We start from the raw sequence: 10,087 nt of genomic DNA, 5'->3' as shown, positions 1-10,087 counted from the left end.
TCTCTTTTCAAAGATCTTATATGAAAGGCTGAATTCTAAAATAGCCTAAATAGTTTAAAACAACACTAGTATAAGTCCGATTTCTTATACTTTATAATGCTTTTCTGGATCAAATAAAATGAAGTGTTTTGTAAAGACAGTTAAGGAATTATAATTTAAAATGCTAATTCCATACAAGGCTTATATACTTCGTTCTAACCCTACCTGATCTAGTAGCTACAGCATCCTCCAAATCGTAAAATCTGAATTCTAATTCCTAAATCGGTGTCCTCAAAATTGTTCAGAACAAAATTAGTGAATAAAAAAACTTCACAAATTTACAAGCATCACACCAATATATAAAAGAATCATTACAATTATTATGGTCTCATCCTCCCTATTCTATTCTATGCCACCTCCAAGGCAAAAGGAGTACTGATTGCCAATTATTAAAGCTTAGCTGAAGAAGCTATTTACAAATAAATTTTCCTGAAATGCTTATTTTATCCCCTAGTGTTCTTAGATTATATTACATTGTTCAAACTTGAGAGGAAATGGCCATTATTCTCTAAGAATCTTATAGTTATCACTACTATGCTCTGCAGAGCATTAAAACAGCATAAGCAAAGATGAGATTTCATGATAATCCCCAAAACTTTATTATAAATATCTAACTCAAAGGAAATCAGACAAGTCAGCTGCTACTCTATCCTTTTGCAACCAAGCAAGGCTCCTAAAACAAAAATGAATTGACTAGAGTATTAAAATGGAAGAAACATACCATATATTGAGATATCTCATACTCTGGTATTTCTACCATCACTTTAAAAATCATTGGTACTAAATTTTGATAGACATTAAGAATTTGGGAGTTGACAGGGGAGTAGAAATAAACACCCAACTGAGCCAAGGAACAGATCTGATAACATGGTTGCATTCAGCATCCAAAGAACTCCATTACTTTTACAACTCTATTCCTTTTTAAACAGAATATTATGCTAGCAGGCAAAGACTATTTTTAAATGGATGCTTAAGAGCATAGTTAAACTAACCATCTGCAGAAACTAATAGTAGTAAACATATCTGAACTTCAGCCAAGCTCCAACACTCAACAGACAAAAGACTTGAGGTCAAACGCTGTTAGTCCCTCTTTGTTTTGTTTTTTTTATTAAATATCCTAATTTTCTAAAAATAAGCAACCGGAGCTGTCAACATTATTTTTAAGGTTGATTACTACAAAACCATTGCAAAGTTAAATGTACAAACCTAGTACATCAGAGACACAGTAATAAATGTATAATCAAATGTACTATTATTGATCACAATTTATTTTAAAGTCATGAGAAGCCAGCAACAGTCAGGCTGGACAAATACTTGATTGTACCCATGTTTCCATGGGATGGGGACAGCAGCACTGAGTTACACAATGAGATCAACACTTAACTTCCTTTCCACCGTCCTGGCAAAATTTTTGTTAGATAATGCAAAGGATGGGCAGCTACTGAATCACTGGTGGTTTGAACCATGCAAAAACAACAAATAATAGAGTAATAGGTGTGCAATAAACATCTGATTGCTGAATCTTGGGCTGAAAAAGACAGGAAGAAAAATTATCACAGAAGGTAATGGTTGAAAGGCATTTCAACTCATAATTTTTAAAAATTAATCCAAGAAATAAGCTTTTTAAAAACGTCTTCCTGTCACTTTTATATAGGGCAGCACAGTCCAAAGGCAATTTTCTCTTTCCTGTTATTTTTTAGGTCGATAACACAGAGTGGTCTGCTTCTGCCCTCTTTTGTTCCACATGAGGGGAAACATGTAAAACCACCTAAAAATCTTCCTTTAAAGCTCTGGGTTATAGAAATGATCAACAAACAACATTTATTTCACACCTAAGCATAAATAGCTAAAATGAAGATTACTGTTCACTTTCCTCTTCCATTATTTCAATTCTGCGAGGCCCATAGAGTAGAACATAAGCTATATGCCAGTCTCCACCACCAGAAAGCCTCAAGATATCCTCTGGTGTCACGATGCTGACCTTATCATCATCAAACTTAATCCATTCATCTAAAGTGCAAAAGAGAAGAATGAAATTAATCTCATATATGATTTTTTCAGAGTTCCATTGCAAAAGAGGTACTGAGTAATTTTATGTACAGTAGTATTCCATCTGCCATACCAACAGTTCTCAAAGAGTGGTCCAGGGACTACTCAGGTTCAAGATCTTTTCAGGGGTTCCATGAAGGTTACAACAATTTTTATAACACTCCTAAAGCATTATTTCCCTTTTCCCCCTCATTCTGTGAAGTGTGCTTTGGAATTCTCCAGAGGTTACACAATGTGTGATAAAGCAGCAGACTGAAGGCAAAAACAGGAGAATCCAGCTGTCTCCTATTAAGCCTAACAAAACAGACTTAGAAAAATGTAAATCAATATCATTTTTTGCCTTGTTTTGGAAAAGATTGTAATTTTTATTTTGAAAATGTTATTTATGTTAATATGTAATGACTTCATTACTGTCAGTTTTAAAAGAATTAACTTTTCAGTTTTAATTTCTATTATAGTAAATATTGAGATAATCCTCATAAACAGAAGCTCTCTGGGATCCTCAATAATTTAAGAATGCAAAAGGAGTTCTGAGATCAAAAAGTTTGAGAACAAATGTGCTAAAAATCTAAACAACTTATCAAAATAGTATGGAACAATTAAAAAAAAACAATCTTTACCTTGTTTCCTTTTCACCCATGATACATAATGACCTGAAGAGCTAGATCTTCCCTGATGTGTTAGCACTGCTTGTAAGTCATAGTATCCACAATTATTGGAGCCAATGTCTAAAGAAAGATGTAAACCCAATAATATTAGAAATGAACAGATATGTGCTTTCTCAAGCTAAGTAACAAGCAAGAACAACTCAAGTTTAGCCTAGAGAAGTACTACTTTATTGTTAAAATCCAATAAGATACTACTGTCCAATTAAAGGTTCATGAAAGATGTTTTAAGCAGTATGCTACCATTCATAGAACATATATTCACTAAAAAGTGATTTTTTACTATCTCATACTACAGTAAATTATAAGAAACAACTTTTTTTAAAGCACAGTACCTGAAAAAAACAGATATGTGGAAAGACAGTAATTTTACCTTAAAAAAAAAAACACTACACACAGTAAAAGTCAACTGAAATGAAGATTTCACTTACCATCAGCAAAAGAAAAGGGTTCATACTTAACTTCTTTTGGGGGACTACTCTTTTTGTCACTCTGAGGGGAAAAAAATTTTAAGTTTTCATGATATTGGAAATAAAATTTATATTCTCAATGAGTATCCATCTCCACAAATATTTACTGTCTATAATGCAAATCACCAAGGCAAGACAAAGAAAAAATATGATCTGCCTTACAAATTGCTCAAATGATACAGTTACAGTTAACATAAAACTGTAAACCCAAAAGTCCTACTCTTTAAAAACATACAGTCTCATATGTATAGTAGGAGATCCTGATTACAGAACCAACTTCAAACCACTAAACCTAGAGCACACCAGTGAATACAGAGTACAAATAAACACTGCTCTAGGGTAGAAAAAGAAAACCCAATTCTGCAACTTTTCCAGAATACTATCAAACCATATAGGTGAAGATAAAAGAAAACCTGCCTCAAAAAAACAGAAGTCAAATTACTGCAATTAATATTATATCTACTAAGCCACGGCCACCTGCCACTTCAGCTCAAATGAACTGAAATATTTAATTCAGCAAATATTTACCTAAATTAAGAGGCATGATTTACAACTTTAGACAAGGGTCTTCAATGGGAACTCTCTTGCCTCAACCCATTTCAGTGTGTAATATAAAAACAACTAAGCAGGGGCTTCCCTGGTCACACAGTGGTTAACAATCTGCCTGCCAATGCAGGGGACACAGGATCGAGCCCTGGTCCAGGAAGATCCCACATGCCGCGGAGCAACTAAGCCCGTGAGCCACAACTACTGAGCCTGCGCTCTAGGGTCTGCGATCCACAACTACTGAAGCCCACGTGCCTAGAGCCCGTGCTCCGCAGCAAGAGAAGCCACCACAATGAGAAGCCCACGCGCCGCAGAGAAGAGTAGCCCCTGCTCGCCACAACTAGAGAAAGCCCGCGTGCAGCAACAAAGACCCCAACACAGTCAAAAATAAATAAAATAAAAATTAAAAAAAAAAACTTACTTAGGCATATGGACACAAAGTCCTTGAAGACTATAATGATAATGAAGACAATGCAAGCAGTTTAAAAGATAGCTAAAGTGACAAGAAGCCAAAGGATCTTACCACAAAGAAAGGCAATTAGGTCAACCATTCCTTTATATATTTTTAACACCTAGAGCAACCCAAAAAAGGCTATACAAAGAAACCCATTAAAAAACATTACACATGAGTTTCCCTGGTGGTGCAGTGGTTGGAGATCCACCTGCCAATGCAGGGGACATGGTTTTGAGCCCTGGTCCGTGAGGATCCCATATGATGTGGAGCAACTAAGCCCATGTGCCACAACTACTGAGCCTACGCTCTAGAGCCCGCGAGCCACAACTGCTGAGCCCGTGCACCACAACTACTGAAGCGCGAACGCCGTAGAGCCCACGCTCCACGACGAGAGGCCACTGCAGTGAGAAGCCCGCGCACCATAGCAAGGAGTGGCCCCTGCTTGCCGCAACTAGGGGGAGCCTGTGTGCAGCAACAAAGACCCAATGCAGCCAAAAATAAAATAGATAAATTTTTTAAAAATCAAATTCGTCAAAAAAAATTATACATAAACTAGAATTCTAAAAAATGTTCATGTAACCTACAAGAAGGGAAAACAGAAACAAAAATCAGAACAAACAGCAAAATATAAAATAGATTCAAACACTAACATATTAAGAATTTCATGAAATATAAATGGTCTAAATGTACCAATAAAAGGACAGAGGTTAACACAGGATTAAAAAACATGACCCAACTATATGCTGTCTATAAAAAACTACCTTCAAATATAGCATGGGCAAATTTAAAGTAAAAGAATGGAAAAAGGTGTATCATGCAAACATTAACAAAAAGAAAGCAGCAGAGGCAATATTAATATCAGATAAAGTAGACTACAGAACAAAGAAAATGACCACAAACCGAGATGGACACTGCATAATAATCAAAGAATCACTCCACCAAGAAGACAGAGCAATCCTAAATGTGTATGCACCAAATAATAGTTACAAAACATGAAAAGCAAAAAGCTAACAGAACTGAATGAATGGAGAAACATACAAATCCACAATTTTAGTTGAAGATTTCACTACTCCTCTTTCAACAGCTGACAGAAAAACAGCAAGGTTACAGGAAAAAGCAACAACACCATCAACCAACTGGATCTAATCAACATCACATAATACTCCACTCAACAACAGTAAAAATACACATTCTTTTCAAGTGCCCATGGAACATTTACCAAGATAGATCACATCCTGAGCCATAAAGCAAACCTCAACAAATTTAAAGGAATTTAAATCACATGAGGGTGTTTTCTCACCACAATCGACTCAAACTAGAATCAGTAACAAAAAGATAACAGGAAATTTTCCAAACACTTGTATATTAAACAAGACATTTCTAAATGATCCAAGGTCAAAGAGAAGTCTCAAATTTTTTAAAAATACAAGAAACATAATGAAAATGGAAATGCAATACAACAATTTGTAGGACACAATCTGAAAGCACTGCTAAGAGGAAATTTACAACACTAAATGCACACATCAGAAAACAGGAAGTCTGAAATAAAAGATCTAAGTTCCCACACCATAAGGACCTAGAAAAAGAGGAGGAAAATAAACCCAAAGCAAGCAGAAAACAAGAAATAATAAGAGTAAAAATCAATAAAACGAGATGCAGAAAAATAGAGAAAAATCAATGAAACGAAATGCTAGTTCTCTGAAAAGAGCAATAAAATTGACAATCCTCTAGCAAGACTGACAAAGAGAAAAAAAATAGACACAAATTTACAATATCAGGAATGAAACAGGGGACAGATATCCCTACACACCATGCAAACATCAGAATAATCATCATCCTAGGAACAACTCTGCACACATAAAATTGACAAGCTAGATGAAATGGATCAATTCCACGAAACGACAAACTACCAAAACATACCCAATATGAAATAAATTTGAATAGCCCATAACTATAAAGTTGAATTTTTAATTTAAAGACTCCTGAAAAAGGGCTTCCCTTGGTGGCGCAGTGGTTGACAGTCCGCCTGCCAATGCAGGGGACACGGGTTCGTGCCCCAGCCTGGGAAGATCCCACATGCCACGGAGCAGCTAGGCCCATGAGCCATGGCCGCTGAGCCTGGGCATCCGGAGCCTGTGCTCTGCAATGGGAGAGGCCACAACAGTGAGAGACCCGCGTACCACAAAAAAAAAAAAAAAACAACTCCTGAAAAAGAACTCTGCAGGCCAAGTCTGTCTGACCAAGACAATTCTACCAAACGTTTAAAAGAGAACTAACACCAATTCTACACAATCTCTTTCAAAAAAAATAAGAGAAAAAAACGGCTAATAAACCAATTCAGGAGAGTAGAGGATGTAAGATCAATATACAAAAATCAACTGCCATGAATGCAAAAATGAAATTTTTAAAAACTATGCCATTTACAAAAACATCAAAAAGAATAAAATAGTTACAAATAAATTTAACCAAAGTACAAGAAGTGGACTTTCCTGGTGGCTCAGTGGTTAACAATCTGCCTGCCAATGCAGGGGACACGGATTCGAGCCCTAGTCTGGGAAGATCTCACATGCCGTGGAGCAACTAGGCCCGTGCGCCACAACTACTGAGCCTGCACTCCGGAGCCCGCGAGCCACAACTACTGAAGCCCGCACGCCGCAACTACTGAGCCTGTGAGCCACAACTGCTGAAGCCTGCACGCCTAGAGCCCATGCTCCGCAACAAGAAAAGTCACCACAACGAGAATCCCGCACGCACACCACACAAAGAAGAGCCCCCAGTCACCGCGCGTGACCAGAGAAAGCCTGCACCAGCAACAAAGACCCAACACAGCCAAAAATTAATTAATTAATTTTTTTTTTAAAAAGAAGGGGGTAGGGGGAAAGAAGAGTGGATTTGGCTACAAAGGGACAGCATGAGGGATCGTTGTGGTAGAGGAAATGTACTGCATCTAGACTACATCAAAGTCAGTATCCTGGTTGTGATATTGTATTACAGCTTTGCAAGATGTTACCACTAGGAGAAACTGGGTAAAAGGTACTCTATTATTTCTTATAACTTCATGTGATTCTACAATTATCTCAAAATAAAGTTTAATTTTTTTTAAATTACTTTTAACACACACACACAGTAACCTGCAGAAGAATTTAATTTTAAAATTTGGTATATAATATCACACTGGAAATATTCCTATTTACCAGGAAATATCTTTTTCCTTTTGAAGAAAATCCAACATATAATTCAGCTGTCCCTTCTCTGAATTTAAAATATACAATTTATTAAATATATAAAGTTGCTAAGGTTATAATTTTAACAGTTATAGGTGCTTGTTAAAAGATATGACTTAAGTTGTCACAGTGGGCATAATGAAGCAATATTCGGTAACACTAACTCCATTTTAAAAAATGGAGATGCCTTACAAGGAAAATAATAAAATACTCTGAATTTTACAAGGCAAGATTTTACGTGAAGTGCTTTGAGGAAATAAATATTGATATAAAAGGAATATAAGCTGAAAATTTTTATGGGAAAAGAAAATATTAAGTTTATTCTACCATGAAGGACCCATTTAGCATAGCTAGAGTTCTTTTTCTTATGCTAAAACACACCTAAAACTTTAAGGGCTTGCACCAATATCTGCAAGATTTGTATATATGCTAAACACAGGTTCATCCATTTTTACTAACAGGTTAACAATATAAAATGAATACTGGACACAGATTAAAGATAAACATATTAAGATTAGAAAATGACCAATAAGAACCTACTGTCTTTGGCTGATGATTTACTTTTTTATCTTCCAGATCCTTGAATTTTGATCGAAAAGAAATCATTTTCTCTTGAAGTTCTGGTGTACACAGTTCGTACACATCCAACATAAGAGGAAATTTAACATCCTATATACAAACCAAAAGAAAAAGGGTAAACAGACTTATAAAGGTAGTTATTTAAAATATTTATCACACTTTTTAAAGTACTGCTTTCATATTCAAATAAAGTTGAAAATAAGAACTGTAAAAATCACATAGAAATCTAAGCATTTGAAAATATGTTTATTTTCAATCTGGTCCTAACTTTTTTTTTTTTTTTTTTTTTGCGGTACGCAGGCCTCTCACTGTTGTGGCCTCTCCCGTTGCGGAGCACAGGCTGCGGAGCACAGGCTCAGCGGCCATGGCTCACGGGCCTAGCCGCTCTGCGGTATGCGGGATCCTCCCGGACCAGGGCACGAACCCGTGTCCCCTGCACCAGCAGGCGGACTCTCAACCAGTGCACTACCAGGGAAGCCCGTAGTCCTAATTTTAAGATAAAAAAATTTTTAACTTTTCCATTAAACATTTTAACCCATGAAACTGGCCGCAGAGGAGTTACCAAAAATTTAAACAACAGGGACTTCCCTGGTGGCCCAGTGGTTAAGAATCCACCTCCCAATACAGGGGACACGGGTTCAATCCCTGGTCAGGGAACTAAGATCCCATATGCCACGGAGCAACTAAGCCTGCGTGCTCTAGAGCCCACGCATAACTAGATAGCCCATGTGCCGCAACTACTGAGCCCGTGTGCTCTGGAGCCCCACACACTACAACTAGAGAGCCCACATGCTGCAATTACTGAGTCTGTGCGCTCTGCAGCCCGTGCGCCACAACTAGAGAGCCCGAGTGCTGCAACTACTGAGCCCACATGCTCTAGGGCCCGCGTGCCACTAGAGAGAAGCCCGCATGCTGCAAAGAGCCCATGCGCCACAACGAAAGATCCCACATGCTGCAATGAAGATCCCGTGTGCTGCAACTAAGACCCAACGCAGCCAAATAAGTATTTTTTTAATTTAAACAATTAAAGAAGCATTTCAGAAATACTAGACTAGCAGATACTTCAACTACATTTAACCTGTTCATATGACCCTAAGTATGTCTGAAAATGTATTATAAATTTCAGCTCAAGAGGCTAAAATTATATATACCTCTCCCAAGGATCAGACTCTATGGATGCACAGCAGAGCTACAGTTAACAAAACAGATAAATCATAAGGTTAGCTCTGACATCAAACGATTACAATTTAAGTATTCCTTGGGCACCAGTAATTTAACACTCTCCTTTCACCTGGAAGAAAGGAACCGCCTAGAATAGAGTGTGTTATATTGCCCCTTACCCCACTCCCGTCCCCAAACCTACTGGACCAGTATCTCTGGAACTGAGGATCTGGTCTAGGGCAATATTTCTGGGGAATGGATGGCATCCATCAGAATTACCTGGGAATCTTTTGAAAAATGTAAGACCTACTAAGGCCCCACTTAATCAGATGCTTGGTGGCAGTTGAGGGGCAGGCGTGTGTATGATTTAAAATAAAAAGGACAATAGATAATTCCAATATATATTCTTGATTAAGAACCACTTGTCTAATGTTAATAACTTCCCTATTTATAGTATTTTAAAGTGAGTTTATCCCTAAAAGAATAAAGAAACCTATTGTAAGTTATGAATTACCTTCAAAGAATTACAATAATTCATTATAGTAAAGTTCATTACTAACCTTAAGAACTTTGGCATTCACAGATTCCTTCTCTTTATAAAAAAATCGAACCATCTGAATAGTCAAGTAAGCAGGCAACCGGCTGATCTTGGACTGAGGAGAAAAAGTGGAAAGAAATTCTGTAACATACAAATACCACGCAAATTTTTAATTCCTCAGTTTGGTAAAAACAAAGACTGGGTAACATTAATTAGCTGGAAACCCTTCTAGTAAATGGAACTGGATTCCAAAACTTACAGATTTGATGTACAAAGCATTTCTTTGCAATGTTGGAGACTGTTTGGTGATTTCTTCCTGAAGTCGCTAAAAAAGAACATAACAGAAGTCCAAACATTAAAGA

General features: G+C 37.0%; 1 protein-coding gene across 2 annotated transcripts in view; it reads right to left on the bottom strand.

The window, feature by feature from the left end:
* Positions 1-1,896: 1,896 nt before the first annotated feature.
* USP14 (ubiquitin specific peptidase 14) overlaps positions 1,897-10,087 on the bottom strand; it is a 45,280-nt gene continuing 37,089 nt past the window's right edge. Inside the window, exons 11-16 of one of the 2 annotated variants that reach the window (XM_082853762.1) lie at positions 9,985-10,050; positions 9,748-9,840; positions 7,988-8,116; positions 3,185-3,245; positions 2,709-2,816; positions 1,897-2,049 (exon numbers count right to left, since the gene is read on the bottom strand). In XM_082853762.1, coding sequence (XP_082709888.1) covers positions 1,898-2,049; positions 2,709-2,816; positions 3,185-3,245; positions 7,988-8,116; positions 9,748-9,840; positions 9,985-10,050 — 609 coding nt within the window. In that variant the 3' untranslated portion in view covers position 1,897. The remainder of the gene's footprint in view (positions 2,050-2,708; positions 2,817-3,184; positions 3,246-7,987; positions 8,117-9,747; positions 9,841-9,984; positions 10,051-10,087) is intronic. The other variant, XM_082853763.1, reaches the window with a different exon arrangement.

The sequence above is a fragment of the Leucopleurus acutus genome (assembly GCF_964270905.1).
Source record: "Leucopleurus acutus genome assembly, chromosome: 13".
NCBI lineage: Eukaryota > Metazoa > Chordata > Mammalia > Artiodactyla > Delphinidae > Leucopleurus > Leucopleurus acutus.
Note: the sequence above shows the minus strand (reverse complement) of the source record. Positions and strands in the feature narration are given on the sequence as shown.